Genomic DNA, 19249 nt, shown 5'->3' on the forward strand with positions numbered 1-19249 from the left:
GGATTAGTTAGTTTCTCTTTGAGAAAAGTTCAGATATGGGTTTATTACATGGAGCAGGAATGTGAGGGTTTATGGGGTTTAAGTCAAGCTTCCTCTCTGAATTCTGTGCAAAGCATGTGTGTATATGGAAACATTCTGTCTTCCAGGGCATGGTGAGGGACCAGAGTAAGCTTGGCTTTGTAAGTGGCTGGCGATTGCTTCTTTTCATTGGAACATTGGCTTGATCTGAGTCTCTGATATCACTTTCATGGGTGGGGAAAGGTTTGTAGAAAAGATGAGTGATAGATACAGCCTGGAATTATGGGATGCTATCTAAAAAAATCCCTGACTATGGGGCATTATTTAAACCACAAGAACATCTGTCCTGCCACGCTTTCTAAGGTACTGAGACCTCCTGGTATAGGAAGAATTGCTCAGAATTGGCCGTCTGTTGAAACACTTCCTTCTGACAGCCAAGAGCTACTGTGTACTGTGTGGTAATGAGGTCTCATGTAGCCCAGGCTGACCTGGAATGTGCTATGTAGCTGGAGATGACCTTGAGCTTCTGCCCTTTCTGCTGTCACTCCAGAGGTGCATCCATTCACATCATGCCCAGGCCTTCTTACATCAGCACAGGCAATCTGCTCAGTTTGATCAGATCTGCTCCTGCCTGTGGGCTCACTGTCCTGCTCACTGTGACTGCTGTCAGGATCTAGTTCCATGTGGCTGTGGGACTAGGGTCCTAGTTTCCCTGTAATTGCTGACATCTAAGCTGACTTTGAGAAAAGGGGAGGGATCAGCTTCCTCACATAGGCATCTCTGAAAATGGACCATTCCTCCTTAGGTAGCTGGAGCTAGAGACTAAAAGTCAAAACGCTGTCAGAGAGACAGGGGACCAGGTCCATTCCTAAGGAATGCCCTTGACCCAGAGTCCCACTTATCAGCATCTGAGAATTCCACACTAGGATCAGATCCTTTTACAAACTTTATATGTAAAGATGGATACAAATGCTGTCCTTAGTCACAGCAACTTAAAAGCGTCAGTGACCTCTTTGTGGGGGTAGAAATTTGAGGTTCACTGTACTTCAGCGTTTTGCTGTTCTTAATTATTTTATATTTAAAATTTTCTATATGAGCCTATTTTGGCAAATAAGAAAGAGAAGGAAAAGGAAGAAGATGAGGAGAAGAAAGAGAAGAAAAAAGAAAAGAAGAGGAGGAGGATGAAGAAGTGGACGAGGAGAGTGGTGTGTCCGTGAAGTCAGAACTAGCATCATTTGTTTTGCAGTGTGCTTCATAGACCCTGCTTTAAAGTGTAGTAACTGTGATGTGACAGCTATCTCACCTCTGTACTACACACAGACAATTTGTCTCCCCAGGAATAAAATATAAAGGAGCCCAGTTTTCCCAGCATTTCTGCCTCACCCCCTAGAAAATGACCACAGTCTCTCCTCCATAGTGGAGCAACTGAGAAGCAACATCCTCAAACAAACTGGCACCAAAGAAGTGAAAATTTGCTATTCTTCCATGAAGTTTGTAGCTTTGTTTTTATCTTTAAAATAGCTGGATATCTTTAAAATAGATTTATTTTCATGATTCAGTGATGAAGATATAAAAGCAGGTTTATACTAGTGGCAGAATTCTCCGCTAAACCTCTAATGTCCATCCATGTACAATTCAATAGAGTGTGCTGTTTTTCAGGGCTTTCAAAGACATTACACTTAGTAGGCTCACACAGCTTAGTAACCTACCTAGTAATGGATAGGAACTCAGAAGGCCCAGCATGAAAAGTTGTAATTACAGGGATAAAAAATGAGTGTGCTTGTTTCTGATAGAGTTTTCAATCATGGACCTCCTGTCTCCCAACTTCCCAAGGCAATCTTTCCGTACTCGCTTTTTCTTCTCATCTTCTCAGACTTTCAGCAGCAAAACTCTTCTCAGGTACCTTCACACCGCCTTCCTCTTCAGGGTCAGTGACAGCAATGCAGGGAGGCCTCTCCTGAGCAAGGCCCTCAGCTGCTGGGGTAAAACTCAACCTGTGATGTGCTTGGTCCGCTAAGAGACTTTGTACTTGATATTAGAGCCTTCCCTTAGCATTTCTGACAGAAAGAGCCTAGAGGATAAAAAACAAAAGCAAAAAGAAAAGAGAAGGAAGAAGGAATTGCTCTATAGAAATCTCAAGAACAATTGCTAAAACTATAATGACCAATTGAGGGATATTGAACTAGTCAGTTTATGAATCTCATCAAAGACTCTGAACCCTGTCAATTTGATCAGAGCGGTACACAGATAAGCCAGGTCCGTAACAATTGACATTGATGCCATTTTTATACATCATGCACAGGACAACAAACTATGCCAAAGAGATGCGGGAACTGGAATTTGTTTCCACTGTTAAATTAAAATTTAAAAAAAAAAATTAGTCTGCATAAGCAGGAACAGGACCTGATGAGAAGCTCCATTTCTACTGTCTCTTTGGAAGCAGACAGGTGCCATGATGCTTAAACACGGCAAGAGATGCACAACCACCCTCTTTCTAGGAGACTATTCAAAGAGTGACTTAAATACTACAGACAACAAATAGCTTACTATCAAAGGAAATTTCAAGAAGGTTGTTGGGAAATTTCCAGGGTGTCTTGTACTCTTCTTAGATCCTTTATCTGTGGTGGGGGTGGAAATGTATCCTTTTTACATCTGTTATCTTTGGTGATTTGATGATTGCTAACATTTAACATCTTTTCCCTTCCTGGTGAAGGAAAAAAAAGTCTAATTTCATGATTTAAAAGAGTTAACTCAAATGCAAAGATGTAATCCGAACCTTTTTATAATGACTTGTTTCTGAGAATATCCCAAAATATTTGATGCTTTTAAGTCTTGCAACTAAACCTAACAGGGGACTTTGGAAATACCTTTGAACATGTATGGTTTCAAATGCTCCCTCTAAAGATGAGGTTAGTTAAAGTGAGTGGGGAATGAGGAGCATATTAGAACACTAGAACACAGAGTTTAAACTTGGCTCTGGCTTCAGAAGGATTGCACTCAGACACTCCTTACAGGTGGCTGTGCTGGGAGGTGGAAAATGCAGCAATTAAGCCAAATTGACACACCTATGTTCTCCTCCCAAGAATAGAACATTCCCCTAATCCTTTCCCATTCTTCAGCTTCTCACATCATGACCTCCAACATGAATAATAAAACAAAGTTTCTCCTTCACTCGAAAACAACAAACATGAAACACAGCCGCATCTCCTGTAGGCTGTGCACACCATGCTGACTTTGGGGATCAGGTCTTGTTGGACTTCAGAGACAGATGAATCAGACAGTCAGGACAGTGCCCCTGACCTACTCCAATACAAAGACAGTTCTTCCTGACAATCAAGAACAGGAAAAGTCTAATAGGATGGCTCTTCAGCTGTTGCTTTTACCTGACCAGGAAAGACTTGTCCCTGGCTTCCTGTGTTTGAGATGCTGAAAGGTCCAAGCTGAATTCAGCGGGAAGAGATAAATATACAGAACAAACTCATTTTATATTTTATTTATAGTTTAAAATCCCTAAAGATGCATCTGATGGATAATTTACAAGATGGAAATTACTTTGATCATATTAGATTTAGAGATACTTTAAGATTTATTTACCAGCATTTAATATTAAAAACAATAAGCGTGGTGAAAGGCTAAAATAAGATGCTAAATAAGTTAGTATAGGCCGTGCAGCAGACCGGGAAGGATGTCACACCCCAAGTTCAGACAGACACTGATTGCCTTTCCACTCCAGAACTCATGATGGCTTTGACAGGACCTGAGTCTAGAATGTGTTTTACTTGTTAGATTTCTGGTTTAGTTGTACTTTGACAAAGGATAGATTCAGAGTTTATCTCCACTCTAGAATTCTGGTAACACATGGCTTGGGTTAAATGACACCTTTTCTTCTAGTGAAGCGTGTTTTATTCTGGTGATGTTCAAGTTCCTTAAAGTCAAGAAAGAATCTGGCCTGTCTCCATACATTCAACAGCAGGCACAGAGCCAGGCTCAGAGTGCACAAGTAAGCACCCGGCAAACACATAGTGTGATCACAGTTATCAAAAGCAGCCATTTTTTAATAGAAGATTTTTCTGGTATAAGTCTAAAGCCCAATTTCCAAATTTTAGGCTTAAAGGTACACATTTAGGTGAATGATAATTGAACAAACCCTAAAGTAAAGGCAGCTCTCAATGAAACAAACCCATAAAAGATCATGGATTTTCTTAATGGTCTGTGACTAAAGAATCATAGGTACATAGCTCAAGGCAGGAGCCAGGAAGACCTGATGTCGGACGTGTTGGACAGCTTCTAAATAGTGCTGGAAACCCCCAAGTTTGAATATCCACAAAGACAGCTCAGAGTTCTGACATCTCAGTACAGAAGCTTACAAAGGCAGGCCCTTTTATTGTTACTAAATCCTGACCATCGTCCATGGAAACCACGAGCTACATATAAGCTCTGTTTGCAGTTGACACACAGAAACCAGCTGCAGTCCACAGTGTGAGCCCGTCCACTGCGGGCCTTGGAAAAAGTGGATCTTCTCTTCTTTTCCTCTCTGCCCCTTCTTTGGATGAGAATTGCCTAACTTGACTCCCACATGTGCTTCCAAGTTCCCTCCCTAACTACTGTATTTCCTGTCTTACAAGTCGCATGGCTGTAGGCAGAAGGAGCCTTGAAGCACTGGCATTTGAAAGTTGTGGGAAGGGAGCATTTTATGGTTGGAGTCATAAAAAGTATAAGGACCATGAGTGCCTTTAAATATTTAAGAAATACAGCAAGAGACAGGATTTTTCATTATTCAATGTTGCTGGGGTAGCAGGAACCAAAGAGATGCAGCGTAAAACAGTGGGTGATGTTCTTGGGATAAAGTCTATGAGGAAAAATAAGATTTAATTAAAATTTTAAGACTCTGTCATTATGACTGAGAGCATGTGCCCACTAAAGGCATTGTTAATGTAGACCTCATAAAACGAGGTTGCTCTGAAGATTATCTTTAGTCAATAGACTGTTGTCAAGGGGCAGATAATTGTTTATTTCAATTGATTGAGTTACACAAAATCAGTTTACTCTATCCCTACTGTGTGTGGTGCACCATACATCGGGCAGGATACGAAGGTGCAACAGACAGTGTTTATCGTGGATCGTTTTCCTATTTGTCATGCAAGAGCAGTGTCTTCATCTAAGGATCCCTGTTCTAGTTTCATTTTGTTGCTGTGTTTCTGACTAAAGACAATTTAGGAGAAGGAAAGATTTGTTTGGTTTATACTTCCAGGTCATAGTTCATAATGGAGGACAGGACCTCAAGGAGACTGAAGCAGAAACTGTGGAGGATAGTGCTGGCTGGTTCCCACGCAGGCTCACACACTACACGCTGGCTCCCACACAGGCTCACACGCTACCCTCTGGCTCCCATGCAGGCTCACACGCTACCCTATGGCTCCCACGCAGGCTCACACGCTACCCTCTGGCTCCCACGCAGGCTCACACGCTACCCTCTGGCTCCCACGCAGGCTCACACGCTACCCTCTGGCTCCCACGCAGGCTCACACGCTACCCTCTGGCTCACACACAGGCTCACACACTGTTGGACCATCTGCCCAGACGATGGTGTGACTCACAGTTGACTGGACCTTCTTGCATCAATAATGATCAAGACGTTGTCCCAAAGATGCACTCTAGGGCAAATATGGTCTGGTCAATCGCTCACTGAGACTCCCTTCTCAAGTGACTGTGTAGAGCTTACAGTTGGAGATTACTCCAATGTTTCCCAAGATGAACAACTCAGGAAGGATTTTAAGTCACACAGGCAGGAAACTAGACTCAGTGAAATGAAGAAATAAAAGCCATTTCAGAACTGTGTTGCTGGACTGGTTCTTGCTGTGGTAACCAGGCTCCATTCTTCTGGAGCCTCTGAAGAACCATGTGAGTTGACTTCAAATGCCTGCTCCACGTACCACATACAGCCGGTTGACATGGCAACAGCTAAAGCACTCAGTCGATGAGATTGAGGCGAGATGCAAATGGTAAAAGCAGACATACAGAGAACAGTTATATTTTTCACACATGCTCACTGTCAATGCCACCAGGGAAGATAAGAAGAAAGGAAAGCAAGGTATAAACTTTACACTGAGGGACAGCCAGAGAGAGAAAGCATGAAAGTTGCAATCAGGATGCAAAGCTTCCAGAGAAGGCATTGAAGATCACAGGTACAAGCCTGGCCTGGGAGACATCTGCACAGTTCTGAAAGACATTTCTGTGTGACTGCTGCTTTCTCAAACTTCCAGACCTTTCTGTTACATAAGACTGCGTTCCAGAAAGCAGATATCTCTCCGGGAGTCATGGGAGGGCATCGTGGATCCTTCTGGTTTAAATATCGATGATATTTAATATTGAAATATTGAGAGCTGCCATTAGCTAAGCACCATGGTACTTAGTTTTCTGGTTTGACCGTCACAACACCAGTAGCCATTTCCTCTACAGTCAGCCAAGAAAGCAGAGAAATGGGATATGCTTGGTCTCCACTCCTTACTCACATATTCCAACGGGATCATAGACAACAGTGAGTCTCCAGTGTTTCTCCTGTGAGTGTTTGCTGTGTGTTTTGGGTATGACAACTGTAGGCCATACAGACAACCAGAAAAACAGGACTCTCCTCTTTACTGTTGATTACCTCCTAAGTCCTGAGCTCTCAACAGTGCTGTCTCCACTCTGTTGCTTGAGATCTGTGGCAAAACTACACGAGATGCAAAAGTTAAAGCATCTGTTCCCTGTTATAAATGCTTGATATCACCGAGCACTTGATCAGACGTAAATTAAATAAGGCTCTTGCTTTCCAGAAACACAGGCCTTCTCCTAAAGCAGATGTGTGGGAGTAGAAAGGGCAGGTCATGGTGCAGGGGTGGCTGGGGCAGCAGGCTGATTCCAGTCATCATAGGATGTGACTCGTGGAACGTGCACAGAGGTGGAAACACGGAATCCACTCACCTCCGTGTGACACGAGCACAGCGCTGAACCCCCACCAGCCTTGTCCATATGGCTGTAGGGCTGTAGCAGGTGAACTCCTTAGATTTCTGGAACAGTCTAGCCATGTTTTCAAGTGGCAGTGGAGAGGGATGCAGAAACTCGGTCCAGACGGAGTCTGGCTGTAATGACGTGGAGAGTGTTCTCATGTGTGTCTCCTGTAGAATGGGGTGGCACAGACGGGGGCCAGGCTGAAGAGGTGTACTAAAAGGTTCCAGGTGACCTCAAAGTCCCCACACACCATTTAGCCTGCAGATTCCCTATACACCATTCAGACCTCAGGTTTCCCACACACTGTTTAGATGGTATTAGGACATTTTCAGTAACCAAAACATGCTGAAACTATTGCAAAGTCACTAGGAAAAGCGGAATGTCTATCTTGTGCGTGAAGAGGGGAACCATTTAAATAAATTAGAACCACAGTTCAGGTTGTCACTTGCCCTTCCTGGATTTTGACAAGCCACAAGTAACACAGAAGGTGAAGGATACATTAAAAAGGAAAATACTATCAAAATCAAACCTTATGAAGCTCTTGATCCCAGAACAGGACACGGTTTGGATTGGAAAGTCCTACCACGCGATGTCAAGAATAAAATATAATAAGGAAGATAGTGTCATCATTAAGACTCCATGTTCAGAACACTATATAATAACCTAAATAATTTCATATCCCAAAAGCCATAAGTATATAGAGAAAGAATCTTTAAAATACCATAAATTTGAAAAATTCTTTGCCAGTTTGAATTTTCTACCAACTCTTCCCACAAAAGCAGTGAAGACACAGCTCGGTGGCAGGATGGTCGGTGACCTTAAGAACATAGCTGGGCTTCTATTTTCATCTCTGTAAAGTCTTCTTTTGTTTGTTTTTGTTTTTAAGCAAGATCGTGACTTAAAGACCCAAACTCAAGCCTATATACTGAAGTACAAAATACAATTATATTATCTTTTGTATGTGTACAATAAAGACTGCATTTCAGACACATATATACACACGGCAAAATATGCCCAGCACAGTTAGAAAAAATGTTTGCAAGCCAATCTGAGATGCATAAGGTTGCAAAATTGGACCAAGCCAGTTTCAGAGCCACTTAGGATTATGCGAAGCAGCCTACACTGATAGACACTTCATATGTCTATTATGTAGAGCTAGCATGTCCACATACATTACTTCACACCAGAGCTAGCATGTCCACATACATTACTTCTGGTTCTTGGGAAGTAAACAAAAACAAGCCTAAATAGAGGATGTTGTGGAGAAATTTAAACTCTTGAGATTTTACTTGCATGTCTAGAATGGATAGAATAAGCAGAACCTGTCTAAGGTTAGTTGATTGTTTTTTAATTCTCTTTATCCCACATTAGAGGTGACAGACTGGGAGTTTCCTGTGACTCTGAGCAGATAAAAATATTTATCTACAAATGGACATATATCTGAATCTGGGCAATAATGCAGATGGATTTGTGTTTAAAACCACTGTGTCAGAGAGACTTGGGAGACTGGATGATACAGCAGGAACTTTGGCAGATGGGGATTCAAGGACAGTGATCTGAAACACAATAATATAGTCAAAGCCAGAAACAAGCTGGGAGGACAATTCTGTGCTCAGGAGGAGAGGAATAGAGAGGAATGAGGTGATTTCCCCCAACCCTCTCCACGTTGTTTCAGTGCAGCATACAGAATACAGACAGTCCCATAGGAATCTGGAAGTCTCCCACAGGCTTCTGTCCCGAGCACTTACTTGGTCATTGACTTTGGGGCTGTGTGGAAGGTTGCTCTGGTTCCCTTCAGAGCTCCCCAGGTTCTGACTGTTTTCTCTGTCTTCTGATACACTGCCATGATGCACTGCCTTCCATCAGAATCTCTGGTCACCATGAGCAGAGTCTAGTCCCTCTTCCACCATGAGCTGAACCCTCCTTCCTTAAGATGTTCTCAGGTTCTGCCATAGAGACACAAAAGTAACTAATACTGAGGCTTTCTGTAGGGAAAATTACCTGCTGACCACAAGGACACTTTGAAAACAAAAATCTAAAGCATTGGGAGCTTCTCCTATGACCGAAGGCCCCTACTATAAAAAAAAAAATACACCAACCCAAACTTGTCAACCCAATTCCTTCTACACAGGAGGAGAATGTTGGGAATCAGTGGCCATATATCTCTTTCTTGTATTACCTTGTTAGACACTACAGAACTCTCTGTGGTGAATTAGGACTTGTAAATTAGGCTATACTCTACCAAACTAAGAGTTATTTACAAAGTGGTACATGGTATGTGAGTCTTTGCATGCCCAAGAGCAGAATGTGGTATATAATGATGTTGTGTTGGGTAAAACTAGTCCTGGAAATGTGGCCATTTTTAGCTCCACCACACAGCCACTATACTACAGTGGTAGAATTCAATTCCCTAACACCAATGTCCAGAATGCTGTAGGAATTCCTACTGCCAGTAGCCTTTAAGTTACATGCCTACTTGGGTGTGGCCTCTTATTCTATTTATGCTGATGTAAAGCACACGTCCAGCCTCTTTTCCGGCTGCGGGATTCAGTTGCTGTTCTTTTTTTTTTTTTTTGGTTTTTCGAGACAGGGTTTCTCTGTGGTTTTGGAGCCTGGCCTGGAACGAGCTCTGTAGACCAGGCTGGTCTCGAACTCACAGAGATCCGCCTGCCTCTGCCTCCCAAGTGCTGGGATTAAAGGCGTGCGTCACCACCGCCCGGCTTAGTTGCTGTTCTTTGTTCCAGCAGAGGATTGTGACTTGTGAGTCTACCCCTAAATAAATATTATTCTCAATTCTGGGCTAGTATGGGATTTCTTTTAAGCCTCCTTCTTCACTAGAAGGTCCCGGAGGTTCCACGGCGCAAGACGTACATTGTTGGTTTAGGAGGTCAAGGTGCCACAACTATCAGGTGAAATGTGAGAAGCCTCGTTTAGCTGGCCGTGTGGTGCGCAGCTGTAATCACAGCCTCCAGCTATCCCTGCACCCGCCGGTGGCGTAAGGTGTGAACATGGGTTAGGACAGGAGAACGATATCTTCTGAGTAAGCGCTGCACTGTGTGATGAGGCAGAGTCATGCTCTCAGGGTGACATACCCAATGGAATCTGGTTTTTCTGTGTCTAATGGATGCTCTACTTCTGGTCCCCATTCTTCATTCTCCTTTGTATGAGACCTAACTGGGTGTAAATCATTCGGTTCCCACTAAGGTGTAGCTTCCTCCGGAATATATAAGTGGAGGCCAGTTTTGTCTTGCAGAAGCAGAATTCATATGACTTAAGTAATCCCAAGGTTACCACATGAATCTTAAACATCTACTCAAAGCTGTTTCTGTAAGTTAAGAAAATTGCCTGGGCGGGTAAATTAGTATTCAACCAAAACTAAATATTTTTCACTTACATCTGCTCTTTTCTTGTAGTAAAGACTAGAGCAATACAAGAGAAAAACCACTAAGGCTGAAAATAAAACAAAATAGCTAAAGTGATTGTTTATGACCATTCGAGTCAGATATGCTGTGGGGTGAGCTAGAACCTAGGACAGGTCTTTTGGTCACACCAGAGGAAAGACACCAAGTTCACACACCATGCAAGCTGGACACTTCTCTCCCTGCCTGAGAGTGGCCATACTAGGATGGCTCTCTGAAACCCCATGTGCTGGAATCTATAGCAAAGTGGGAATCTAGAGCAGAATGGGCCCCACCTGTAGTGTGGGGAAGTGAGCCAGGCTAATGGGCACATTTTAAAATAAAATCCAAGAACCCAAGAAAACAAACTCAAAGAGTTGCTGGTTTTTATATGATAGAATAGAGAGGATTTTTGTTAAAACAGTGTTTTAACACATATAGGGTAGCAATGAAGTGCAATGTTCCTGCTCTGTGGCAGGGTATGAGCTGAGCAGAAAGTCTGATGAGGACAGGAGGCGGCGTTTGGTATTTGATGATGAGAAGGGCATAAGGGTGCAGGCTTAATGCTGCAGCCTGTGCACACGGCAAGAGGTGATAAGTCAGCCCATGTCTTCAGAAAAAGGCTTGAGTGACAGGCACTCAGTGTGTGTCTGAGCCAGATATAACCAGAGAAAAGAGGCCTATGGTCCTTATACTGGACCATAGCTTTGACTTAGACCTAGTAAGGCCCTGTCTGTTTACCATCAAGAAAAAAAATCGGAAGAAAGATGTGGAAGTAAAGGAGGTGGAGAAAGAGGAAAGCTTTGGCTTTCCCCAGGAGAATTCCCACTAAGAGTCATGAAGATTTTAAGTCAAAGTATCCTTGAACTCTTTCTTCCTGCAGCAAATCTGCCAACCCTAGTCATAAAATCATGATTTTTAACAGATGGCCCCTCGCATGGCTGCTCACATAAATAAGAGCCCTTTCCACAACCCAGCTCAGCCTCTGATCATTTGGCCTCTCTCTTAGTAAGCTGCAGCATCCTTCACTAAACCAGAAGCACCCTAGGTGACCCAACAGACTCTAGGTCAATGCCAACCCTCTGTGGCCCACTCACTGTCTTTTGCAGTGAAATTCTTATGACTTGCAGGTCTCCTCTTGTGTGATTGACTAGGTGGTGTGCTAGGAAAAAAGTCTAAGCTGCACAGGTCTATGTAAGACTAAGCCTGAGTGTCCCCTCGAATGCATCTTGTATGCCTCTGCACTCATTATTAATAAAATTAAGTATGTTCAATGCAGATGTATTAAGATTAATGAGTGATGGCAGTAAGCTTGATTTTTTTTATATTTGTGTGTGTGTTCAGTGTGTGTGTGTGTGTGTGTGTGTGTGTGTGTGTGTGTGCACTCACATTCCACATAACAAGTGTGGAGGTCAGAAGACAATTTACAGGAATCTGTTCCCTCCTTCTGCCATGTGGGTCTCAGAGTCTGAACTTGGGTCATCAGCCTTGGCAGCGAGAACTTTTACCCTCTGAGCCACCTCACTAGTGCCAGAACAAGCACTGTTTCTTGAAGGAGAGAATTGAGTCTACATATCTTTGTCTGCATGTTGCTTTTGTGTGCATCAATCCTAGCATGAGAGAGAGGAAAAGAGATTTGGGGCTTGATCTAAGGTGACATTTGAGATTTGAATGGCAACATCATCATGAACAGTTAGGAATGATGCCTCAAAGTCCTTGGCTAACTGCCCTCCATTTTTGCCTTTTTGATTGTAGCTATTCTGCAGACAAGGAGACAGCCAGCCTCTGTTTTATTCTAGAAGAAACATGCTATTTCATTCACGAGTAAAGTAAAAAGTGCATTGCTATGTGCCATGAAGGGTGTGTAAAAGAATGTTGTTTTAATTATAAACTAGTTGATTTGATTTAAAAATGCATGTCATGTTTAAGAAAAAAAAGGTGATGTAGCTAAACAATAAATGGGGCATTAGGAAGAAAGATGGCATCGCAGATAGACACCAAAATAGGGATGTACATAGAACTAACTAATCCCAGGGCCGTGGCTATAGCAATTTACCATTATATCCCAGACACTTAATATTTTCTTTAGTGCCTGATTCAATAAAAACTACTGAATGAATGAAGGGAAGAGCATACAGTTATGATCTAGGACATAAACACATATCCTGATTCAGAAGAGAGCAAATGTAAGGTCGAAGTACACATTGAAACTGTACATTGAGCATTTCTTGGGCATCTGTTATGTGCCCAGATTCTTTTGAGCAATAGAAATATAAATGAAATACCAATGATGCTATAAATAAACATACAAGCAAGTACTTTCTTTTTTTTTCTTTTTTTTATTAATTAATTAATTTAATTATTAAAGATTTCTGCCTCTTCCCCGCCACCACCTCCCATTCCCTCCCCCTCCCCCAATCAAGTCTTCCTTCCTCCTCAGCCCAAAGAGCAAGCAGGTTTCTCTGCCCTGTGGGAGGTCCAAGGACCACCCACCTCCATCCAGGTCTATTAAGGTGAGCATCCAAACTACCTGGGCTCCCACAAAGCCATTACGTGCAATAGGATCAAGAACCCATTGCCATTGTTCTTCAGTTCTCAGTAGTCCTCATTGTCCATTATGTTCAGCGAGACCGGTTTTGTCCCATGCTTTTTCAGTCCCCGGCCAGCTGGCCTTGGTGAGTTCCCGATAGAACATCCCCATTGCCTCAGTGTGTGGGTGCACCCCTCGCAGTCCTGAGTTCCTTGCTCGTGCTCACTCTCCTTCTGCTCCTCCTTTGGATCGTGAGACTTCAGTCCAGTGCTCCATTTTTTCTTTTTTTAAACGTTTTTTTTTGTTGTTGTTGTTGTTTTAATTTATTTATTATGTGTACAACATTCTGCTTCCCACACACCAGAAGAGGGCGCCAGATCTCATTACAGATGGTTGTGAGCCATCATGTGGTTGCTGGGAATTGAACTCAGGACCTCTGGAAGAACAGTCAGTGCTCTTAACCTCTGAGCCATCTCTCCAGCCCACAAGCAAGTATTTTCAATGAAGAATGTTAGTGGGCCTGTAGAGGATGTTATTTGATGCTGCACAGAAAGGCTGGCCAAAAGTTAGACAAGAATGCTTTGATATGCGAGTTAACAGACAGGCCTCTGAGCATCATTCACTCTGTGGATCCTTCCTTAATACGTCATGACAAAAAAAATAAAAAAAAATAAAAAAAAAACTCTCAAGTAGGCTAGCAATTAAGTAATGATACTTTAAGATTCTCTTCTAGATCTTCATCAAGAGAAAATAAGGATTTCCATGACTTTTATGTTAGCTATCTTAAGTATCACACATGGAAAAGCTCTGTTAGCAGCACACTTGGGTTACTCCTCTTTTCATTAAAAACACCGTCTTGGGATAGACTCAACTCAGTAGCTGCTTTGGCATCATGTTCTCTGCTTACACCTCCAACACTCGGTCCCTAAGAACCAACACTCTCCACATTGCCCTCCCCCTGTGGGAAGCCAGTGTCTCCCTCAGCCACTATAGTTTCTTAGAAGTATAAGAACATAATTGTTCCCGTTCCATGGCAACCTAGACCTTTATGAAGATTTCATTCAAACTGTACTGCTGGTGACTCAAACTCAGAGCAATGGAGACTGTTCCTGGGATTGAGATGTAGACTTGGGGATGAAATGTAGACAATCTTTATTACAGAATTCCACTTCAACAAGAATGTAGGACTTGTAATGCAGCTTTCATCATCAGAAGGCAGTTAGAAGCAAGCTGCAGACACGTTCCCCTATTATATGGTGATGAACAAGAATTAGTCCCAAGCCAGTCCAAGCACTCGTAAAGCCATTTCAAGAAGAGCATGATCCACACAGCCAACAACAATGTCCTTCCTGGGAGCTGTAGTGGACCTGCTTGGCGGACAACAGTTATGCCCTAAGCCTGGTGGCTTTTCGGGGCTTGTGTGTCACGCTGTGCTTTCTAATGTACCCATGCAACCTATCCATTTCTAATGTGTGCATTCAGTTGTGCTGAGCTGTGTCATCATGGGCCCCATTACCTTGCCTGGAGCTGTATTTCCAAAACCACCTTTTTCAGGCCTTGAACTTCATGGCCCAGCAAGACTTACCTATGTCAAGATTCCAGCTTCTTGCCATAGTCTCTTTCTTCATAGTGTTAGGATGTTACTTACTGCATCCAAAGAGTGGTTCCCTTTGATAAAACTTTTAAAAAGCAACTCTCCTTGCCCAGGCAGCTTCATAAGATACTTTTCTATCAGTATAATTTGCATATGCAAGCCTATTATTGCATGGTATTGTAATAATATTTACAGTTTTTTAAGTGTCTTTATGTGCTCGTACATGTAAAACCAAGTCTTTGGAAAGGAGAATCTGTTCTGTTTGTTTGCTTGTTTTTGTTTTTCTAGCATTTAATGGTAGCATTTGGCTGATGGATGAATGCCTCTTGAGATAAATGCATAAGTGAACATTGCCCATGAATACAAATACAATACATGTAAGAGGAGTAAGAGTGTCAATTAGCTTTGGTTGGTTCCAGCAGCGTTCTGGTCCAGTGTGATGTGCTTCATCTCCGGTTTACACCAGTGTGGTGTGTTTTGTCTCCAGTTCACACCACAGCTCTACCAGGTGGACTATATCATTACTCTTCGGCCCTTGAGAAAGGGAACCTCAAGAGGCTAATCCAAATAGGCCCTGTGAGCCTAACCCTTTCTGCCCCCAACACCACCCCCAAAACATTCACTGCTATTTGGCAATGGTCAAGAACACCAGATGATGAGAGCTATCGTTGACTGAATCTTTTCCATTCCTTTCCAGCTCCAAGCACAGCCCAGTATGGAATTACTGGGAGCGCCTGCGACCTCTTCTCTTGCTGGAGCCTTGTGTTGACACTGTCCTCGGTCATCAGTATATCCTACCTAAAGAACGCCGTCCTACAGTGAATTTAAAGACCCATGAAAGGCTTTTAAGGAGTCTCCGAGAGTGCTGATGCTGGATCCAATCTGGTGCGGTTGGCTGGACGCAGCGTGGGATACAATCGGCTGTCTGTACGAGGGTGACGCCGTCTGTGCAATCGCTGGTTGTGTAAATACTTTCATTCTCCTCTCCTTTTGATTAGACACACGACCTTGTGAAGCACTGCACCTTGTCCTTTTTTAAGATGTGAAAGCTCTGAACTTACTTTTAGAGGATATTAATTGTGATTTCATGTTTGTAATCTACAACTTTTCAAAGCGTTCAGTCGTGGTCTGCCAGGCTTCCGGCTGTAGTTTACATGACAAATATTGCAGTGAACACACGATTCTTTAAGGCCGCAATACAAGGGTTCAGTGCCCAATTTCAATAAGAGTCAACCCACATTTACAAAGATGCATTTTTTCTTTTTTTGATAAAAAAATCAAATAATATTGCCTTCAAATCATTTCTTCAAAATATAACACATATCTAGATGTCCCTGCTCGCATGACATCCAGGTTTTGGAAATGAGCCTTGTAATATAACTCGCTGTGCTTCTCCTTCTAAGTTCAGCATGGGTGTGCCTTCACAAAATAATCCTCTCTTTGTCTCTGACAAACACATAATGTTTTCCTAAACCTTGCAATTTGGAAGCAAAAGTAAATTACACCGATAAGCTAAGCCTAAGAACTTTGCCCACAGCATCTCAGTTTTCTTGATGAAACAGCATAGTTGAAGTTGAGGCAAAACGTTAGGGCCCCTGTGGGAAAGTCTGAGCCGTCAAAGGACAGCACAGCCTGTTCAAAAGGCCCCTAGTAATGCAACAATCTCCTGCACCAAGGCAAGCTGATGTCCCAAGACAGCTTCTCCACATGGACCTGCGGTCCTATCACCCACTAATTCGGGGTGGTGAAGGCTCAGATCAATCTGGTTTTGACATCAGTAAGTTAGGATGACAGAGACACTAATTTTCCACCTGATTTTCTGTCATTCGGTTGATAGAAATGCATGTTCTGTTCTTTAAAATTCCAAGATGCATTTTAACACATACTGTGCATTTGGTGCAAAACAGATCAGCCCTGAAGGATCTAATTCTTCACCAAAATCTTGGTAGTCATTTCCATTTGAACGGACGCTAAAACTGAGGATGTAACCATGCTCCCCTGCATCCTGTGAGACACACGTGAGATGTGACCAGATGGACACACCAGAAGGAGGGCATCATGGGATATGTTAGCCACTGGATGATTGTGAATATTACATTTTTTCTATTTAAAGAACAAAATTACATTTTTGGAGGAAATGCTGTTAGTCTAACTATTATATTACAGGAATAGGCTCATGGTCTTGCTTTTGACCAAAGAAAGGCCAGAGCCTTGAAAGCCATTTTTCAGATCTGGTGAAGGTGCTAGTTTCAGCACGCCGAAGTTTCTACGGTGACCTTCTGCACACACTGACTATAGACCTACTCTCAAAACCACGTGCAAGAAATTTCACAGTGATTATTTTAGATAGTTCATGTTTTGCCCTAGAAGGATGGCTTTAAAATGGTGATTATTTTTTCTAAATAAAATTTAGACCCCAAAAGACACCATAAATCTGTTTTAGTTAGGAAAATGAATCATAAGTGAGGGGACATAAATACACAGTCTTCCCATGAAATGGCAATAATGTGGCATTCTGCAATTAAATTTAGTAGCTGTAATAAATTTGTGTCATTTCAACTGGTGTATTAAAAGTGAGTTTTGAAAAATATGGCGTTTAAATTTCTAGCTGATTTGCTACTAAAAAAAATGTTCTTTGTGGAATTAGTGAGCAAGCAGCAAATGCTTTCTTTGTATTGCAGCTTTAACGTAGCGCAGTCCACAGTAACCTACTTCTTAAGACAGCGGTGCTACCACGGAGTGTTGGCCACCTGCACCACTGTGCTGGGAGACAGAAAGATGGAGAATGCGTATTATACAGTGACCGTTTCCCTAGAGATAAAAATGCCTCCTCTTTGTAAGGTGTGTAGGGTACATGTGAGGTAAACTGAGGTATAAAAATACAGATGAACCAAATAATTAGTTCTAAGTGTCGTCATGATTCCGAATTCGTGGAGTCCGGTGTTTTTCCCATAGAGTGTGACAAAGGACAGTCATAGCTCAGTAGCTACATGTATTTGCCTTTATGTTAGAAGAGACTTTCTTGAGTGACATTTTAATAGAGGAGGCATCCACTATGTTTTTCTGTGTTACAGCGGCATAGTCCTTAGGCTCCTGGACAGAGTGAAATCATGAGTATTTATGAGTTCAGTATTGTTCAAATAAGGCTACAGTATTTGCTTTTTGTGTGGATGTATTGCATATAATGTTCAAGTAGGTGGTTTTACATTTACAGGCACCTGAAATGTCTGATTGCTTCATTTTATCAGTCCTGACTGTACAAGATTGTTGCAATTTCAGAACAGCAGTTTTACGAAGTTAATTTATCTTCTGATCTATACGGTTTTTTAGCTGTTCACTTGAGCATTGTGTTTTCCACAATACCCATCTGTGGGATTCCTTTTGTTGCCCCCAAATTTTCAAAGGAAGAAGGAAAGAAAATTGTGATTGAGAAATAAGAAGGAGGAGAAGAAGAAAAAATAGTGGGACATAAGGGGGAAAAAAAAGACTGAAAGAAGGGAAGAGACAGGAGGGGGAGCGAGGGAGAGCCAGATTGTTCTGATGATGATGAATCTGCTGGTCTGCCTTCTTGGTTTAACTGAAGATGGCCTAATTTTTTTCCCAATGACCGTATTACAAACCTAAGTCTTGTTATGCCCCGAGATCCTGCTGGTCAGAATTCACTTAGTGATCAGTACTGCCCAGGCCAGATTACTGAGTTCTTTGTGCAGACACTGAGATTTGACAGAAAGTATTTCAAATATAAAGTCATTTTGAGGTTCATAACTTGACTGAAAAATTATCTTCTCATAATAGTTATGCTATGTCTAGAAAGTAGATTGGAGAGTAAAGAAGTACCCAGATAATTCAGGACAAAACTGCACATATATAAACAAGTACCCCAATCTGTGAAGTTTGAACACTCTGAGCAACTGAACTATCAAAATCAATCAATGATATTGGTCAAATTACTGAATAATTGTTAATTTACCCATTGTGCTTAGCTTTGTAACACAGCTGAAAGTTACCTATTTAATCTTTTCAATAAAAAAATTGTGTTTTTTTTGAAATCAAGAAATGATTTAAAAAAGAGGTCAGGTTTCTAACTATTTATTGAAGTGTGTGGGTGTACAGTATTTCAATAGATATGAATATGGATAAATGGTATTGCCTTAAGATCCTCTGAAATGTACTTACTTTAAAGACTGGAAAACACCCTTCCTGTCTTTAGTAAAAATCCATATTTCATAATCTGATGTAAAATATGTTGTACTGTTTCCAATAGGTGAATATAAAGTCAGTTTATCAATTAAAATATGTATTTGACTCATTGTAAACTCTTTAAGTTTTAGAGAAATGAATACATGGTAGCTCAGGCTGCTGCCCCACGGTCTCACATCTGTTTTGCACTGCATACCAACACGGTATGAGAGCTTGGATGCTATGGCTCTCAAGGGCTCCACACTGGATCTATTATGATTCCCTAAAAGTCTGACAATATGCATTTCATCTGTCCAAAAATCATTTTTGGAGATATATCATTCTATAATCTTTTTACTTGAAGTGGCACAAGTCTCTGGGTAAAGTCTGGGGATAAAATCCAACGGTCATGCAAACTGACAAGCCAAATGCCTGTAGGAGATCCCCTGGTTTCTTAAGAAATATAAGTATAAGGTAACACCCCTTAGAGCATCTAAATAAAATCTCTTTACACATCTTGCTTTCTAAACAAAACCTGGT

General features: G+C 41.9%; 1 protein-coding gene across 1 annotated transcript in view; it reads left to right on the plus strand.

The window, feature by feature from the left end:
• Nucleotides 1–18818, plus strand: part of Negr1 (neuronal growth regulator 1) — a 671783-nt gene extending 652965 nt beyond the window's left edge. The window contains exon 7 of the mRNA XM_057793773.1: nt 15228–18818. Coding sequence (XP_057649756.1) covers nt 15228–15352 — 125 coding nt within the window. The 3' untranslated portion in view covers nt 15353–18818. The remainder of the gene's footprint in view (nt 1–15227) is intronic.
• The last annotated feature ends 431 nt before the right edge of the window (nt 18819–19249 follow it).

The sequence above is a fragment of the Chionomys nivalis genome, chromosome 18 (assembly GCF_950005125.1).
Source record: "Chionomys nivalis chromosome 18, mChiNiv1.1, whole genome shotgun sequence".
Taxonomy (NCBI): domain Eukaryota; kingdom Metazoa; phylum Chordata; class Mammalia; order Rodentia; family Cricetidae; genus Chionomys; species Chionomys nivalis.